The 19,791-nt window shown below is 42.2% G+C and overlaps 1 protein-coding gene across 6 annotated transcripts in view; it reads right to left on the bottom strand.

Moving 5' to 3' along the window:
- The window catches only part of STAU2 (staufen double-stranded RNA binding protein 2), a 150,606-nt gene that overhangs the window by 106,748 nt on the left and 24,067 nt on the right, over nt 1–19,791 (bottom strand). For all 6 annotated transcript variants that reach the window (XM_053395843.1, XM_053395842.1, XM_053395841.1 and 3 more), the window contains exons 6-7: nt 9,422–9,581; nt 5,575–5,682 (exon numbers count right to left, since the gene is read on the bottom strand). In XM_053395843.1, coding sequence (XP_053251818.1) covers nt 5,575–5,682; nt 9,422–9,581 — 268 coding nt within the window. The remainder of the gene's footprint in view (nt 1–5,574; nt 5,683–9,421; nt 9,582–19,791) is intronic.

Raw genomic sequence — 19,791 nt, 5'->3', positions numbered from 1 at the left:
TTATTATTTATTGCATTTATCTATTGCTTACTCCACAAACTGCCTCAAAGCAACTTATAATTGTAAAACAATTTGTTCAAAGATATGTTGTAAGGGGAGTTATGAGGACCATAGAGTGGATTCAGAGACTTGTCTTTTGATGGCAAACCAATGCGTGTCCAGCACCCTTGCCTGGCCATTTTTAAAGACTCTGAAATGGTAATAAAAGACCAGCAAATAAAAATACTCAGTGGGCTTTCCACTGATTCTCCCCTATAAATGCCTCTCCGCTCATATTAGCAAACATGAGCTTTCCAAGGTAATGTGTAGTACTACTACTACCCTGAGTATTATCTACATATTGTGGTAATGTTGAGATTTTTGCCTTGCTTTTGCAAAACCGTTCAAAGTACAAATCCTGTTGAATGACACCATTTGCATATGTGGAACAAGTATGTACATGGCACAGGAAGCCACTATTGCTGCTGAAGAGATATCACTTTTTGCAGTACAAAATGTGACTTGCCTCTTCAGCAAAAGCTGCAATGGAGAACTCGAGTAACCTCTGGCTGTGCATGGCTCTCTGCCCCCCGCTCCTTATAATGGCCACAAGCCAAACAAAAGGGAAATACTTTGACTATATATTTCCAGAAATGGATGGGTACTCATATCACTGACAACAGCTAACTACATCTATAGGAAATTAAAAAAATAAATAAACAAACTATATTAAAAATTAAACTAGATCTTGACTAGTTGCTTTGTACAGAAAAGGGAAGGTGGTGGCCACTGTTCACAGCAAAGATGGGTGCATGTATGAATTGCAACGTTGGTCTCAGAATTTTCAGTCTATAGGGAAACATCCCTTGTGGTGCCTAACAGAAAAACGGTAGGAGAAGCTAAATATGCTCACTTTACTGGCTTTTAGGCCCTACTCCAGACTCCATTGTAAAGAGAATGAGTTGTTCCACTGGATATGTAGCACACCGTGTTAGGCCCCTATATAAATGACAAAATATCACAATTGGTAAGGGAATGCCGCAGTAACAATGCCACAGCATAAGTGAATATATACACAGTACAGTCACTGGAAATATTAAATTTAGTTGTAAAATAAAGCTTCTGCTGTAACTTGAAATGTGAGGAATCTGTCGACATTACCAGCATTTCACAATGATAAATGGAACTTTGAATGTAGTTGTCAGCCAGAAACGGCTACTAAGGCTTTACTCGTAAGCATTCCAGCACCATTGACTATGTGCATCACCTGCTGTGTTATTGCCATGGGGAACTACTGGACAATGCTTGTTACATAACTGGTGACAAGTAACACACTCCCCCACCCTGCACCACCTTCCCCATCTGGCCAAGTGCTATTCTAAATAGGCTTTTTATATATAGAGAGAGAGCGAGAGAGAGATTGAGATTGTTTTTTGGATATGACAAAAGGATATGTAAACATGTCACATGAATGCTTGCTTCTCCCTTAAAAAAAAACATTGTACAAGATGCTCCGTTTCTTCACACCACTCAGCTGTCATTTCCACAATGCTTCCTTATTTTAAAATTTTATTTTCCTTGACAAATGCGAGGTCTCACTCTGGCACTAGAGCACATATGTCACATGTGTTTTGCTTTGCACCGAAAAGGAATGGCCCTCCACAGTGCCCGCTCTGGTGGTAAATGCTACTTCTCCTTCAGGAGCTCCACCACGATGTTCATACAGTTACCAAGCCAATGAGTAGGGGGAGCGTTGAGGTCATGACACAAGACCTATACAAACCTCCAAAATCAGTGCATGTGACGCATTCCAAGGCAGCAGCTGTGGGGCACACACACTGTGCTTCTTGGTATCTCTTGCGCACGGTACCTTCCTCTTCAAGCTGAGCATTATGTTACTGAAGCACCTGTGATGTATGCTCCTGGTTCCCCTCCCGCCCCCCTTTTGTGTGTCTCTGTGTGGCACATGGATGATGACTAACTGGAGAGCTGGAAACAGCAAGAATGGCAACTCATGTATGTGGCCACCAGCTCTGACAACTTTAAAAAAGAGATTAGGCAAGTTATTGGAGGATAGATCTACCAAGGGTTATTAGTCATGCTGGCTATAATCTGCCTCCATAAACGGAGGCAGCCCCCCCGGGATCTTTCAGGAGGAAGGGTGGAGTAATAAATTGAATCCATTTTCTTCTTCTTCATGATGAATACCAGTTGCCAGAGAGTAGCAAGAGAAGAGGACTATTGCCTTCAGGCCCTGCAAGTGGTTGGCCACTGTGAGAAACAGGATGCTGGACTAGTTGAACCTTTAGTCTGATCCAGCAGGGCTCCTTTTATGTTCTTAGAAGAACAGCATCAATAGGCAGCTGGAGAATATGACTAGAGTAAAACTTTGATCTTTAAGTGTTTTATTCCAATACCACATCTCTCATTAAAGCGTTTTACAATGTTTCTAAAAGATGTTAGATAACAAACCCTAACTCCACTTCATCAAGCACAGTGAATGGGATTAGGCAACACTGTAATCCCTCTGGGCTAAATATTTAGGGCAAGATTTTGCCCTCAAGCAGTGCTGCTGACATCAGAGGGCAGAACTTGGCTCCTAGTTACATTGCACACCCCACCCATTCTCCAGATATTGTGCAAGTTTTAAAAAGTTGTTTACATGAAGCACAAAATATCTTTAACTGTTTGCTGGCTTACATAAGAGCAATGATATAATGTTGTCTGTGGTTTTTGTAACCCAAAGAAAAGGAGGGCTGCTTTGCAACTATCATGTGAACAAAGACATCTGAAAGCTTTAATGCATGCCTGGTACAAAATAATACCGGCAGTTCCTAAATTAAAATCCTATTACAAACACCAAATCCTGTGGCCTATTACAAAATGATGAGTCACTGCATTGTTTCCAAATATAGGGTCTGGGTTAAACCTAAATTCTGACAGTGATTATGCTACCTTTTCTTTGCAAGATTTTTACCTCAGAGGTGACTGCTTTGAGTTATCAACTAAATTTTGTCATGAATTTGCAGGAGGCTGATGCAAAAGAGAGGGTACAGCTTAAGACCATCTAATGTTGCAAAGAGCAAAATATTCAAGGAAGCCTCTTATAAAGCTTTATCTGGTGTTCTTAAGGACAGAGTAGGAGCCCAGGAGAGCAGCAGTAACTCATGTCCTAGAGAAGAGATATGAAGGGAATAGGTAGGACTGCCAGGCTGTTCCATCTTCAGTTAGTGGGGATCAAACAGACTTCTACCCTCTCTGTTCCAAGGACAGGTAGCAGCACCATCTATTAGAATTTGTGGCGTGTTATTGCCTGGAGTGTAGGCCCTATTTCTGTTTGCTGTGGTGTGTGCAGCTGTGATAGCACTGCCGCATGCCAGGGTCAGTATGGGCTGCGGAAGGCAGTGGCAACAGAAGCAGTGGACTGGTGGTGGCAGTGGTGCATGCAAGTGCATCTTCATCCACTGGTGCTTCCCCACCCTTGCCACTGTCCTGCTCCATCCCGCCAGAGCCAGAAGGGTGGTGCAGCTCAACATCATGACTGAGGATGTAGGCCAAAGGAATGAACTGCAGCAACTGCCAGGTCTGGGTGAGGAGCTGAAAACTGGATTGCCTATGCCAGGAAGTCAGGTAATTTCAGGCTGCAATATCTGTCTGTCTTTCTGTAGCTGAGTAACCTGCTGCAAAGAAACAGTTTCTCTGCTTCTTCTTTTGCCTTTCCCATCTTGCTTGTTGTATCCCATGTCCCTAGTCCCTCTGTACCCCATCTGACACTGATAACAGCTTTGTAGTTAAGTAGCCACAGATGACAAGGAACTCCAGGCAGGTGAGTTTATGGAATTCCGTGCAAGCAAGGAAGGATGGCATATTGGTCTCTCGCCTATACCTGGCATAGAAACCAAGTGTGCTACAAGAGAAGGGGGAACCTACATCTGTGCCCAGCATAGAAATGCAGTGGAAAGCTACAGGATGGATGGATCTCTCTAAACCTGTCTACTAACTCAGGATACTACTATTATTTTTTTATTATCACCTAGTAACTTCAGCAGACTTAATTCACAAGACTGATGTATTGCATGATCAGAAAAATGCTTACTCAGAATAAATCACATTGATTTGGATGCAGAGTAACAGTACAACTCTAACTTTGTCTACTCAGAACTATATTCTATTTAATTCAATGGGGTTTGCTGCCAGGTAAGTGGGGTTAGGATAGGAAAGTTAGTTGCACCAAAAACAACATGACAGAAATTAATCAACGATTAACCCATTGGTTTCAATGGGTACTACAGGCAACCAACTTAAGTCTGCATCTAGCCCATTGATCTCCATAGGACCTACTCCCAAGTAAGCCTTGGCATGTCTCTCAGTATCTAACATATTCGTTCCATCTGAGCAAGTATTTCTGCTTGTGCAATGGAACTTTCCCCCTTCTCCTCCCACCATGAGGCCCCTAAATCTGTTCTAGGTTTCCTCCAACTCTCTGGATCCTTAGGCTGATGGAACCAATTAGTTGGATACCCACACACATCTTGGCAAATGTAACTTTTAACAAAAACTCATAGAGCACCTGTTCCTTGTCTGCTTGACAACGTGAAACATTATTCTCAATTGAACCAAGGGTCAAACACCCAGAGCCTCTTGGGAACCACATGGCAGAAGCACTACCTTCCCGTCCCAGGCCTTCATGATCAGGGCAGCAGAGCACTCTACTGAAGGTTGAGAGGTAAAGATCGGGTGTGGTTATTGCTTAGGAAGATAAAATAAGCAGGTATACTTGGCCCAGCTCCTACACGTCCACCCTTCACTCTCTAATGAATGTGCCAATTTAATCAGCATTTTAGTCAGGGTGCTCTGTTATTAAACAGAGTGCTGCAGTTGGATATGGAACCCTCAGCTAATGCCCACCTCAAACAGTTGTTGTAGGTATAAAAACAGCAATGTCTAGGAAAATGTTACTTAAATAAGAAATAGTAACTATAAAATATATACAGTATACTGTAGTTCATCAATGAAGCATGGTGCACCAGGCAAAAACATCTCTCTACCTCCACGCAAAAGGCAACAAACAGACTGTCTGTAAATAAAGATTTAAAGCAAGAGGAGTTCAAAGCACATTTTGACTGCTCAGTGGTGTATGTACTGCAGGAGGAAAAGTAGAAACAAAAAACTAACGGTAAGGACTCTCTAAAATGGAGAAAATAGCAACTTGGGGGGGGGATAGAATGCGGTAATTATATTTAATTTAATATTAATAGAAATTACTTGCTATTTGGGTTGGATTTGAGAACAGAAGGGCTCTATCCCTGTGCAGCTCTCAGAACTCCCCCTGCCCAAAACGTTCTTCCACCCTCCAGAGTAGATTTTTTGAGGGAAGGCATAGGAAGCTGGAGGGGGGAGGGTGCTAGTGAAAATACTCTGGTCAGGGCAAGTATGGCTCCAACCCATTATTTTTCTCTTTTGTATGCATGTTCAATAAACATGTATCTAGTAGCACTGTATTTGACAAAGTGCCTGTAGGGAGGGCAAAGGAATTTCTCCCTCTCCCCTGTTCCCAGATATTATATATCCAGCAGAATACAATGTCAAACTTACCTCAAAACTGACAGGCATGCTGCGCTTCAGTGCGATTTCAAATACTACACTGATTTCTGACTTGTTTGCATCTTTTTCGTCTTCCATTTCGTTACCTGGCTCTCCATTCTGGTCAAGCAAAATAAGAAATTTTGATTAAAGCAAAACAAGACCCTGAAGCATATTCACTAAAATGTGCATGCAAACAAGTACATTTGCAGCCACTTTGATCAAGCAGAGGCGGCTTGATCCTGGGTAAAAAAAAGAAAAGTGGTCCTGTTCTTTCAGGGCATGGAGTTAATTTTAAATTCTTGTGTGGATGGGTTGCTTGTTCACAAAAGTCCAACCCAAACAACAGGCTAAAGGCTCAGTCACTAATTTCTGAAAAGAGTATGCTGTTGGAAGGTAAGAACACAGATTTAGTCTGTGACCAGTACAGATAAACACTGTCAGCCTGTCTACATGGAGAGAGATAGCAAACTGCCTTTAACCAGAGTTTGGCCAGCGCAGCCATAAAACATAGCCATGGTTGACACCAATCATGGTCTGAAAACTCACTTCAAACCATGGGTATGCTTCCTAATTAGTGGACAGTACTTTAAATAGTTTAGGAATTCATCCATAATCCTTAATCTAGAATTCAGAAAAATCAACAATGGTTAGGTTGTGCGTCTGCATAAGGCTTCCGCAGCAGGAAGCAAAGCAAATGTTGATCTATGAGCCATCAGCTGCACTTTATTCAATGGTCAGACAAAAGCTTAACTGGTGAGCCAATGTATTCCTTTACCTTCAAATTATTACATTATAAAAGCAGACAGAGGCTAAACAGGGACACAAGTACTCTCCTGCATTATTTATAGTTATTGGCACTGAGCAGCAATAACCCTTGAGACTCTTTCACATAAGCTTCCTTACCACCAAGAAAAAGCAATAAAGGAAAGGGGATGGATGGATGACTGGTGGTTCCGAAAGATCCATGGTTTACGTGTGAGTCTCATCACAGTAGTAAAGCTCTTGGCTATGTACTCCCTTCTCAGGCCTCACTTTGGCTGCTTGGCAGGAATAATTTGGCAGCTGTACAGCAGTTCTTTCATGAATGCAGGTTCATGTTCCCATGGACTCCTCGTTTTCCTCACTGCTGTTTGCGTTGTGCTTTCCTCAAACTGACACAATGAAGATTCAACCCCATAAAGTCTCAACATCCAGTGCCTTAAAAGACTCTGCGTGTCCAACGTTGTCCAATGTTTAGAAGGCTCTTGTTTGTTTAGTACATAGCTTGTGCCTAACATGCCACAGCACGTAGGGGGACTTTTCATCTATCTGCAGCTCTACAGTGCACACGGTCTACCACCTCAGCTGCCCTGTTTCTTCCTGAGACTTTTTGTGACACTCTGACCAGCTACAAAACTAAAGGAGAGCCATGCTCGGTTTCTGCTGGAGTCCAAGGCTGTGACCAATGGAGAAACAAGACCTTTTGGAGTGTTAATGCTGTGAGCCCCTTCACTGTAAGCTCAGGATGTATATATGTGTAAATATGTGTAAAGACATGTGCAGAGAAGGGCAGCCATGATGATTAAGGGTCTGGAAACCAAGCCTTACGAGGAATGGTTGAGGGAATTGGGTATGTTTAGCCTGGGAAAGAGGAGATATGATAGCTAAAGGGCTGTCACAAGGGAAAACAAGTTGGGCAAGCTTGTTTTCCCTTGCTCTAGACCCAAAGCAATGGATTCAAGTTACAAGAAAGGGGATTACAACTAAATATCAGGAATAATTTTCTGATAGTAAGAGCTGTTCAACAGTGGAACAGGCTCCCATGAGAAGTGGTAGACTTCCTTGGAGGTTTTTAAGCAGAGATTGGATTGCCATCTGTCATGTATGATCTAGTTGCGATTCCTGCATCACATGAGGTTGGACTAGATGACCCTCCGGGTCCCTTTCATACAATTCTATGATTTTATGATTCTATGTCTAGAAGTGGAGCAACAACAGTGGTAGTCACAAGGCCCTGGGAATATGGCATGGCGGGGGTGCCGGTGGTATGCCATTCTGTCCTCATGCCATGGTCTTGATCTGTTTTACCCCGCCCTGCAGTTTTAACTGGGCATCTTGTGCCTCAGTTAGGTGAACTCTAGTTGTGCTTTAGATTTACCTATTCTATCATTCCAGACCTTTCAATCTGCAATTTAGACTTCAACCAGCTTTTATATGTTCATTTACTTTTACATAACTTTTTTTTTTCATTTTGTTGAATAATGAAAGCGTTGACTCTTACAACTGCAAGACTGAGCAAACTAATGATATACCAAGGGACTAATAGACTGAAAGCCTAAAACCATCTGACAGCTGTTCAGAAGCTCAGTCAAAATGCCTTTGTGATCTCATTCACATGCACAAGATTTCATATCAAAATGTCATCATTTGGAAAATGTGGAGTTATTTTGGGGGAGGGGAATTCCTCAGGGTAAGGAGTCAGGCCTAGCTAATCTAGAACTAAGTATGTATGATTTTTATTTTATTTTATTTTATTTTTGAGAGAGAGAGACAGACAAATAAGGGCACTTCTGCAACCCTTTGGCTGCAGGGAATGTAAGTGTAGAATTAGAGATCTTTCCTCCAGGGTGCATCAAAGCTGGTATTTTTCCAACATATGAATTGCAATGGATGGTTCATCGTTTATAGGGTTGCCTGTCAGGTGTGACTGTCACAGCACTCAGCTGGGTAATACATATGTATTACTGGTGATAAGATAAAACCTACACTCCCGTTCTCTCAAATATTTGGCATTTTTTTTCACGAGACTTGGGGTCTTTTCTTTTTTAACTTTCCTGAGTGATTAGTTTTCTGGTCTACTGCATGACAGAGCAGCCTTGCCCAAACTGGTGCCTCCAGATGTTTTGAAATACAACTCCCACCACCAGACCCAGCCAGCAAGGCACCACCTTGGCCATGGCTGCTTTAGACCATAACAAAAAAAAGAGTCACACAATCTTAAGCAATGCAATGTCTTCCATAACAATGACTCACAACCATTTGGAATACGTCCTAACGACTCTAAATAAAGCACCTTTCTAGAGATAAGAACATCAACAGTAATAGAGCTACATGGAGAATTCCATCTCTCACCCTAACGAGAGAGTCAATGGGCTGGATTTTAATTCCATTGTGGAAAAGGATTTCCTCGGCATCGCTATCACCCAATCTGCTTCTACGTGATTGGGAAGCCCCTAAGAATGGTGTAGCGTATGATGCAGGGATAGCAAATGGAGGGTATATAGGTAGAAATCAAGCTGTAAGAGTGCATAGAGTTCGATCCAAGCACTGGAGTCACTGTGATAACACTAATGATGTTGAAGTGTAGTGATCTCCAACAGGAAACTATGCTTCATGTATGATATCCTAATGAGGCCTCGTCTGATCTCTCTCATTTCAATGAACCTTCTGTCCCTGATGTAATGCTTTTAGCAAGGTTGAGGGGCTTGGAGGATGTGTTGGGAGTGGGCTGATAGGGAAGTGGGAGAGGCAGGCTGAAAACCTCTTTTTCTAGTCTGGTTCAGCACAAAGGGGACTGGGCCAGAATTGAAATGCAGTAAAACTTTTCAAGGAGCAGAAGGTCACATTATTCATTTCAAGCTCTCCCCAGCTGAGATCCCATGCCATCCCTAATTAGGATGGTTCTTTTTTACTTTTTAAGAAGCAAAATGTGCTGATGGACTCAGTTACTGCAAGCTAAATAGAACTGATATAAAAAGGTTGACCAAGGAAAAAACAAACATGTCTATACTTCCCACAAGTTCTTCCAAATTAGGGCACCAGTTTAAGGAGATCTTGCTTACTATGGCTTTAAGAAGCGAAGGCGCGAATCACTAACCTGAGGTAATTTTGGGGGGATTGGCTCGTTCTGAAGAGCCTGAAGAGCCTTCATGGCAGCACTGTGTCTAGCAGCTTGGCGGGTCTTCCCTTCACCAAAAAATTCATGGTCACCCACAGTCAACTGGACATAGAAAATCTTAGGCACAGGGCAGTGATATCTAGGAAAAAAGTTATGGGAACATTAAGTCCACATTGCAAGTCAAATTCACACACCAAACAACTTGCAAACACTGTATGTAAATTATATTTGAAAAAGCCAGTATTAACATTTAGCTACAACTTTTAGTCAATTTATCAGTAAGGTAAACCAGCTAAAACCTTTTAATTGATTAAAAAGTTGCCATGGATAGACCTCACAGCAGATGTCAAAACCTGTTTTAAATGCAAAATAATTTGTTTTAACTTACAAAAACTACATGCAGCAAAGCTGCCTTACCACTCACTGCTTTCCCTTCCTCTGATGTTTCCAGTGTGTTGTATTTTAGATTGTAAGATCCTTAGGGCAGGGGCCTGCCCTCTTCTATGTGGTAAACTGCCATATACAGTGGTGCCCCGCAAGACGAATGCCTCGTAAGATGAAAAACTCGCTAGACGAAAGAGTTTTTCGTTTTTCGATGTGCTTCGCTAGACGAATTTCCCTATGGGCTTGCTTCACAAGACGAAAACGTCTTGCAAGTTTGTTTCCTTTTTTGTAAAACCGTTAATACCCAGCGTGCATTGCTTGAAGAGGTGCAGTTGTGACTTGAACTTCGAGGAGCAACACATAGCACGAGGTGTGGTAGCCTTTTTTGAGGTTTTTGAGGACTTTGCAGATTTTTGAAGCTTTTCCAAAACTTCTTTTGCATCCATTTGGTAAGTTAAACTTTTAAAACTTTTTTTGGGTTTTTTGGATTTTGGGTTGGGGTGTTTGGAATTCAAGGACTTGGTGTTGGGGAGAGGTTTGCAAGAATCTGGGAGCTTGTGTGGTTTTTTTCTGCATTTTTATGATTTTCTGTGACCATTGGGCCATGTTTTTTTTTTAAAAAAAAATTCTGGGTTTGAATTTCTGTGTGGTGGGTGGCTGGGGGAACAGTTGGGGAGAGGTTTGCAGGAATCTGGGAGCTTGTGTGGGTTTTTTCTGCATTTTTCTGCATTTTTCTGATTTTCTGTGACCATTGGGCCATGTTGATGTTTTTTAAACTTTTTCTGGGTTTGAATTTCTGTGTGGTGGCTGGCTGGGGGAACAGTTGGGGAGGGGTTTGAAAGAATCTGGGAGCTTGTGTGGTTTTTTTTTTGAATTTTTATGATTTTCTGTGACCATTGGGCCATGTTGTTTTTTTAAAAAAAAATTCTGGGTTTGAATTTCTGTGTGGTGGGTGGCTAGGGGAACAGTCCGGGAGGGGCTGGGGGAACAGTTGGGGAGGGGTTTGCAACAGTTGAGGAGGGGTTTGCAATTTCTGTTTGGTGGGTGGGTGGCTGGGGGAACAGTTGAGGTTTTTGAAGACTTTGGTGATTTTTAAAGCTTTTCCAAAACTTCTTTTGCAGCCATTTGAGGATTTTGAAGACTTTGGTGATTTGCAGCCATTTCGTAAGTTAGACTTTTAAAACTTTTTTGGGGGTTTTTGGATTTTGGGTTGGGGTGTTTGGAATTCTAGGACTTGGTTCTGTGTTTGATTTTCTGTGTGGTGGGTGGCTGGGTGCTTTTCAATTTTTTGGAAGTGAAGCACTGATTTTTTTTTTTCTTTTTCTGAGTTTACGAAGGAGCTGTGCTGCCATGGGACCCAAGAAGACTGCTGCTGCAGAGGCCGGCGAGAGGAAGAAGGAGAAGGTGACACTGGAAATGAAGGAGATCATCCGGAAGCACGACGATGGAATGCGTGTGACAGACCTCGCCAGGGAGTACGGCAGGAATCCATCGACCATCGGGACCATCCTGAAGATGAGGGAGAAGATCCTTGCGACGGATGCAGCCAAGGGAGTCACCAGGATCATGAAGAACCGCCCAGCTGTTCTGGAGGAGGTCGAGAAGTTGCTGCTCATCTGGTTAGAAGAGAAGCAGCGTGCAGGGGACACAGTGACTGAGGCCGTCATTTGTGAGAAGGCCAAGGCCTTGCACGCAGACCTCGTCCGGGAACAGCCAGGAACCTCAGGCGAGCCAGAAGTCTTCAAGGCGAGCAGAGGTTGGTTTGACCGGTTCAAGACAAGATCTGGAATCCACAGCATGGTCAGGCATGGAGAGGCTGCCAGTTCTGATGTTCCTGCGGCTGAAGACTTTGCAGTGGAGTTCCTGGAGGTTGTGAAGACGGAGGGCTACATTCCACAGCAGGTCTTCAACTGCGACGAGACCGGGCTGTTTTGGAAGAGGATGCCCAAAAGGACTTTCATCACACAGGAGGAGGCCAAGTTGCCTGGCCACAAGCCCATGAAGGACCGTCTGACCCTGCTCTTCTGTGCCAACGCAAGCGGCGACCTGAAGATCAAGCCCCTGCTGGTGTACCACTCGGAGAACCCACGGGCCTTCAAGAAACACAAGGTCGACAAGGAGCAGCTGAGTGTCATGTGGCGATCCAACAGCAAGGCTTGGGTCACACGTGTGCTGTTTGTGGACTGGGTCAATCTTGCTTTTGGCCCTGCTGTCAAACAGTACCTGCTGGACAACGACCTGCCGCTGAAGGCTTTGCTTCTGATGGACAATGCTCCTGCTCATCCTAAAAGCCTTGAGGAGGACTTGTTGGAGGAGTTCAGCTTCATCAGCATCATGTTCCTGCCGCCTAACACCACGCCACTGCTCCAGCCGATGGATCAGCAGGTCATTGCCAATTTCAAAAAACTCTACACCAAGGAGCTTTTCAGGCGATGCTTCGAGGTGACTGACTGCACCACCATCACCCTGCGGGAATTCTGGAAGGACCACTTCGACATCGTCACCTGCTTGAAGATGATCACCACGGCCTGGAACGGGATCAGCCAGAGAAATTTGAATTGCGCTTGGCGCAGCCTGTGGCCAGACTGTGTGGCACCAAGTGACTCTGATGCACCAGAGTCAACAGTGGTGCAGGACATTGTTGCCTTGGGGAGGACCATGGGCCTGGAGGTCACAGAGGAGGACGTCAGCAAGCTGGTGGAGGAGCACGACCACAAGCTGACCACCCAGGAGCTGGTCGAACTGCAGGCAGAGGCTGCGCAGGAGCAGGCCTCACTGGAAGAGGAGGAAGCAACTGAGGAACGGCTGTCCTCCAAAGAACTGAGGGACATTTGCCAGAAGTGGAAGGATGTGCAGGCTTTTGCACAGCGGCACCACCCTGACAAGGACCTGGCACATGACCTTGGGAACACTTATGATATGAGGGTCATGTCGCCTTTCAGGGAGGTGCTGAAAAGGCGGATGAAGCAGCAGACCATGGACAGGTTCTTCAGCAAGAAGCAAAGAGTGGAAGAGGAACCTTCTTCGAGTGGTTCCCCAGAGTCTTAGAAAATGTACGGTACACTTTGTTGATTTTTAAATGTTTTTCTGTCATGTTTAGAAACTTAATTTATTTTTCCTTCAATTTTTGAACTGCTCTTTACAGTATGTGTGACTTTAAAGAGCAGTTAATAAACTGTTCTTGTACCAAATTTGGCTTTGTTTGGACTTTTTTTGACCATAGGAACTCATTAATTGAATTTCAATTCATTCCTATGGGATTTTGTGCTTCGCAAGACGAAAAATTCGCTAGACGAAAAAACTCGCAGAACGAATTAATTTCGTCTTGCGAGGCACCACTGTACACTGATGACACTATATAAATACTTATTAATATAATTTATTATTAATATAATAAATACATTAAAATATAATAAATATAATAAAACTTCTGCAGAGCAAACTGGAAGTTACATGCAAATCTACATAGAACTGCATATAAAATTCAGCTACACCCCCCCCCCCAAGTAATTTTGGCAGATGGTAATGTGCAGCAGGAAAATGGTGTTAGGTGACACTTAACAGTTTCCTCAATGCCAGTTGTCTGCTTCACACAGCTCCCCCAACTATATTCTCCCTACAGAGTTCCAAGTGTATTTTGTGAATCGCAAACATGCTGTTTGGAATCTTGTGGGTTTTCACTTTCTGTATGATTTAAATTATGGTTTATATTTTTTTAATGTTAATTTTATTTTTTTTATAAACCACTTCGAGGTTTCTTTCTACAATCAAGTGGTATATAAATTTTATTAAATAATATTAAATATAATGAACCAAGAAGTCTGTAAAACACCCTCAATACATTGGGAATGCTTTTAATAATAAATAAATAAACAACTGCACAATCATACACATGTTTACTCAGAAGCAAGTCCCACTGTATTCAATAGGACTTACTCCCAAAGTAAGCATGTTTAGGACTGCAGCCTAAGAACTAATATATATATTCTGAGAATACGGGAGAGCTATTATACTTATGACAAATGCGTAAGGAAGGGAAAACAGCTAACAAAATGAAGTAGCCTGCTGTCACCTCAAGCATGCCAGAACAAGACAGAAACATTCAGAGCCAAGGTAAATTTTTTCCTTCCTGTTATGTAGCTTGAGATCTAGTCACTGTGGGGATTAAAGCTTACTTTCCTTAAAACATGCCCTCCTTTTCATTTTTGACTGTGTATCAGCTGACTGTTGTTCTCTAGATTATATCTTGGTGTATGACAAGATTTTTTGATTGCTTGACTGCAATCAAACAGAAGTTTGGTTGGATCCTCTTTCAAAGGGATCTGGAATTTTTTAGCAAGTGGTAAGAACAAAAATACCTTGTTCATACAGGTTATTTATATATCACACCTTTCGAGTGTCTCATTAGGACAGGGGAGGTTCAGGTTCAAATCTCTACCAGCTACAAAGCTTACTGTGTGATCTTGGCCAAGTCATTCTCTTTCAGCCCCATCTACTTCACAGGGTTGCTGCGAGGATAAAATGAACAGGGCGAAAGGACTATGTGAACTGCCTTGAACTACTTGAAGGAAATGCAGGGTACAAATGTAGTTTGAAAAACAATTCTTCCAAGGAGTCTGGGGCAGCAAATGTGGGTTTCTCTAAATTTTATCATCACAATAAATTCGCAAGATAGCTAGTTGTTCAAGGTTTCCTTGTATGATTTAGAGATGAGTGGAGATTTGAAGTTGGAGCTCCCTGATCCAAATCACACACACTGTATATTGTAGGCGGTCCAGAAATCTCTAGGAGATGATGTCACAATGTTGCTGTTTTTCAACCCAGTTTATCAACCCCTAATGGGAACAGCTCTCCAAAGGCCTTAGGCTGAGCTCTTCCCTCAACTTTGTCCTCTGCAATTCTTTTAGCTAGAGATGCCTGGGAATGCCACACTTCCAGTGAAAAACCAGGACACTCTACAGTGGGTGTCTGGGAACCAAAATAATCATATGGAACCTGATGGTTCACCATCACTCTGTACAGGCTTTATTTCAAGTCTGAATTCTGCATCTATAGCTCACTACCCAAAATAACAACAAAAACAGACTTGAGACACAGATACGCGTCAATTTCCAGAGCAACAACCGTGCAAACCTTGGATCAGTGCCTAGACTCAAGAGGTGGGCTGAACGAGGGTGAATAATCTGAGACTGAAACATGGCAAGACTGTGGATGAGTGGTCCCCGGATCTGGGAAACTGACCAATGACCAGCTCTGAATGGGTCTAAAGGAGCAAGTCAGTAGCCTAGGGGTTGATTCTAGTTCCAACACCATCACTAGCACCACAGATGTCTTCAGTGGCTAGGACTGCATTTTATCAGCTTCGGCTAGTGAGACAGATAGGGGCAGTCTGGGACCAGGAAAGTTTACGCACGGCAGTCCATGCACTGGCAATCTCAGTACTTAATTTTGCAATCTCCTTTATGTGGAGCTACCCTTGAGCCTGCTCCAGAAGCTTCAGCTGCTGCAGAACGTGGCAGCTCGATTACAGATAGGAATAGCTTCCTGAAAGCATGAAATAACTGCTGTGGGAACCGCTATGGCTGCCTGTATGCTACTGGACCAGGTTCAAGGCTTTAGTACTAGTGTATGAAGTCTTAAAAAACTTAGGACCTAGGTACCCTACAGAGCGCTTCACTCCTTATAGAAGTGAAGATAAGTGAAATCACCAGGGGCTGAGCTTTTGAAGATGCCCCATGCCTCTGAAATCAAACCTCTCTACATTCAGCACAAGACATTCACAGTAGCCCTGCACTGTAGGATACCTTCCCAACAGAGGGGAAGAAAATGTCAACACTGTACAGATTTCAACATGCCACGAAGACATGTTCCCTTCAACAAGCATTTTAGGAATGCTAATTTTTTTATCTGATCACACTTGATTTATGTTATTCTGCATTTTATTATCTGGCACTCACTTAAGAGATCCATGGTTATTGGCAATTTGTAAATATTTTAAATATTTAAATTATTAAATTAAGTTCAATTAGTCGGAGTATAACTTACACTGACTACCGCCCCTCAGTCAGCATGCTCAAAAAGCCAATTTTTAAAATAGGCATCTATTTTTAGCAGACCACTAGTATCACTTAAGAACGGAGAGTATTAAGCTGGAAATCAGCTTTAAAACTATGACCTGGCATGCAAGGTTTCAGCCATGAGTAAATGTTTACAGCTAGTTCTTAACATCTAAAAACAGGGGTTCATAACATGCCTTCAAGTTGGTGTGATCAGGCGCCATTGTAATTATATAAATCGCAATGGTCTGTTGACAATTACAAAACTCATTTTGGTTTGCCACAGAGGCAAACAAAATTTCTGTTCATTATAATTTTACTGGCATATGATGTCATAACATATAAGCACGCTGAAACAATCTGGTTCTTTTCCAGCCAAAATATTAATTGCATACTAAGGATCCCTTAGGACCTCTCCTTGTATGGCTATCAAATCACACTCATACACACCACACCACAAATAAAGCATTCCTGTATCAGGCATTTTTTTCATATTGCATTTCCTGTATTTTTGCAGATGGCATAAACATTCCTAAAAGAGTGCTTGCCTCTAGAAACCTCTTAATGAAACAAGTAACATTACAAGCTGATATACAGGCTGAGCACATTTAATTCCTCCTTTTCCATGCAAATTATATTTGTCAGTTTTGTATTATAAATAACTTATATTAAGCATACTGATTGCTCCCTTCACAATTTTCATAACTCCCTAATGACTTTTTGTGTAAATATGTTGGGTTGAGCCAAATGTTCTCCAGAGAACATTTTCAGCACACACAAAAAAACAGACTTTCAAGGGCCTCCAAAGTTTCACCAGAATATTTTTCTAGCACAGGTTCCCAGCTATGTAACTATTATGCATAGCTTCTTGGATTTTGATGAAATGACAAGCTGAAGTTAATTTTTAAAAATTAAGGTAAATGCTTCTGATCTCCTCATCAAAGCAATGTAGAAGTCCAAAGCTCATTGTAGCTCATTCCCATAGTTATGATGATAATAATAATAATAAATTATTTGTACCCCACCCATTAACTGGGTTGCCCCAACCACTCTGGGCACCTTCTAGCATATATAAAAACATAGTAAAACCTTAAACCTTAAAAAACTTCCCTATGGAGGGCTGCCTTAAGATGTCTCCTAAAATATATATAATTACTCAACTCCTTGAAATTTGATGGGAGAGCATTCCACAGGGTGGGTGCCATTACCGAGAAGGCCCTCTGCCTGGTTCCTTGTAGCTTTACTTTTTGCAGTGTGGGAACCACCAGAAGACCCTCAGTGCTGGAACTCAGTGTCTGGGCTGAATGATGGGGGTGGAGACGCTCCTTCAGGTATACAGGGCTGATGATTTATTATTTATTAATTATGGATTTATCATAATATCCAAACCACCTTAGAGTATACAAAGCATTTTTAAAATTCCAAAGTGGTATATAAATAATAAGCACTAGTAGTACTAAAGGTAAAGGTAAAGGACCGCTGGATGGTTGAGTCCAGTCAAACTTGACTATGGGGTGCGGCATTCATCTCGCTTCAGACCAAGGGAGCCGGCGTTTGTCCACAGACAACTTTCCGGGCCATGTGGCCAGCATGACTAAACTGCTTCTGGCGCATGGAGGACCATGACGAGTCCCAGAGCACATGGTAATGCAGTTTACCTTCCTACCACAGTGGTATCTATTTATCTACTCACACTGGTATGCTTTCAAACTGCTAGGCTGGCAGGAGCTGGGACAGAGCAACGGGAGCTCACCCTATCGCGCGGACTAGTAGTACTATCCGCCTAATTCAGTAGTTTCTAGTCTGAAAGAAAAATTATTCAATTAGCATAATTTCTATAACTCATCTATGCTATCGTATGTTTTTCTGGAACAGGTATAATCAGTTTATATAACTTCCTCTTCTGCTTGTACATACCTGGAAATCTTGTAAGAGGATGATTATGTCAATTGTTACAGCAAACAGAAGCAGTTGCTTAAACTGTCTACCCCAGAGATAGGCAGGTTAGGTCTATAACCTGTATTTCGCTGATCAATAAAATCTGATGGTGACCTTGGCCAAGGCTTTACAAATGGAGGTGGGGGATGTGGAGAAAAGTTACGGTGATTATAAAAAGGATGGCAATCAAGTTTTGTAATGTACTTCAGCCATATTATATAAAGCAAGGAATTCTAATGTTCCCTATGCAAAGTGGAAAGACAGAACATCCAAGTCTCTTATCTACTTCAGCTCTTTAAAAAAATTCCCATGAACTGCATTATTCTCTAGTCTTAACAGTCTGCAGAGTGGTTAGTAAGAACATTTTCCAAAAACTCATTAGAGTCCAAGAACATAAACAATGCTGCATCTCTAACTGTAGCATCATCTTTTCCCTGAAAAGAACATTGCATTTGACAACATAGTGGCCATGTAAACAAAAAAATGAAGTGCCTCAGCCATTTAGTCCAGTACTATATTTACCACTACTGATGCTACAGAGATAAAGCTAAGCCGTGCAACTTATTCAGATGGTATGTTGTATAATCTATATTATTAAACTACTTGAAAATCAGGGAACACAGATGTAGGCATAAACAACCAATTCTCCAACAGAGAGAGGTAAACCGTCAGATGCCAAATGGTTTAAGCAAAGGTGATGGCCTTTTCTTATCTATTAATTAGCAAGCTAGAAAAAGGAGTTTAGACTTAGAAAGCAAATGTGCTGAAGAAAGAATTATTCAAATCAGTTAGCCTAGTAATAGATAAATGTGCACTGTATGTGCTCACATGGAGTATGACCTGAATTTTACGTTTTACATTTTGATGGTACAGGGAGCAGAAAAAAGCAGGAAAGCAGTAGGGATGATTTAGTGCAGCTTCACATACTTGGGCCTATTTTCAGTAGGTAGGTAGAGACTAAGGAGTTAAGCCAAAGGCTTCACAGAAAAGGTGTTTTTTTGTGTGGACAGATTTGAAAGGCGGGAGAAAGGTGGTGTGATTTGTCCCAATACTATGACCCACTGATGAAGTTTTAGTTATGAAATCCATAACCAGAATTATTCTTCACTCATCTTCATGCCCTCTATGCTTTCAAAGAACATAATAAGGCTAGAAAGCCCTTTGTTTTGTCAAAAATGTACAGCATTCATAAAGAACCATCCTTTCTCGACAGACTCATACAAAATGCTTCCCCCACCTCTGGAACCCTAATGCTAATCACTATCATCCAATGTGATAGCTACTGGCAATGGCACAGCACATCACCTGCAGGCTCCCTTGCCACTGTGCTCCAGGGACCGCTTTCTCAAACAGATGTTTCTGCTTTTTAAAAGTCACAGGAAATGGGCTGACTTTCCCCCTTTTCCTTTCCTAGAAACAAGCACTAGCACAGCTGTACTCCACACTTCCCTTAAAACAATGTGGGGGGGTGGGCGTGGGAAGTGTATGGTAATGGAAAGCAAGGCAAAATAAAAGTTACTGTGCAGATAATTAACAACTATTAATTCAATTTAAAACCTAATCCAATGATGGCAGTGCACCGAAGCCGAGTTAGATGACATAGGAACGAAGAAACACAGTTATTTCTCTTTCTGTAATCGGAATCCTGCTTCACTCAGTTTTAGCCTAAGGACCTTAGATGAAGGAACCAGGTTCCTTGCTTTTAGCAACCAGCTGGTTACTAAACTGAGCCATCAGGACTTGCAGTACAGATTTTGCTCTCCTTAAAGGCATCCTGGTCAGTCCAAACCCTGAATACACTGACTGGACTTCAGTGACTCTCCAGGCCTTTAACTAAGCAACACTCTTTCTGGCCTTGTGTTCAAGCATTGATTCACTACTTACTCCCTAGCCTGATTTCCCACTTCTGGCCAGAACAAAATTTATGGAGCAACATGATGATTCCTAAAGCAGGCAGCTAATTGGAAGGGA

The sequence above is a fragment of the Podarcis raffonei genome, chromosome 7 (assembly GCF_027172205.1).
Source record: "Podarcis raffonei isolate rPodRaf1 chromosome 7, rPodRaf1.pri, whole genome shotgun sequence".
NCBI classification, from domain to species: domain Eukaryota; kingdom Metazoa; phylum Chordata; class Lepidosauria; order Squamata; family Lacertidae; genus Podarcis; species Podarcis raffonei.
Note: the sequence above shows the minus strand (reverse complement) of the source record. Positions and strands in the feature narration are given on the sequence as shown.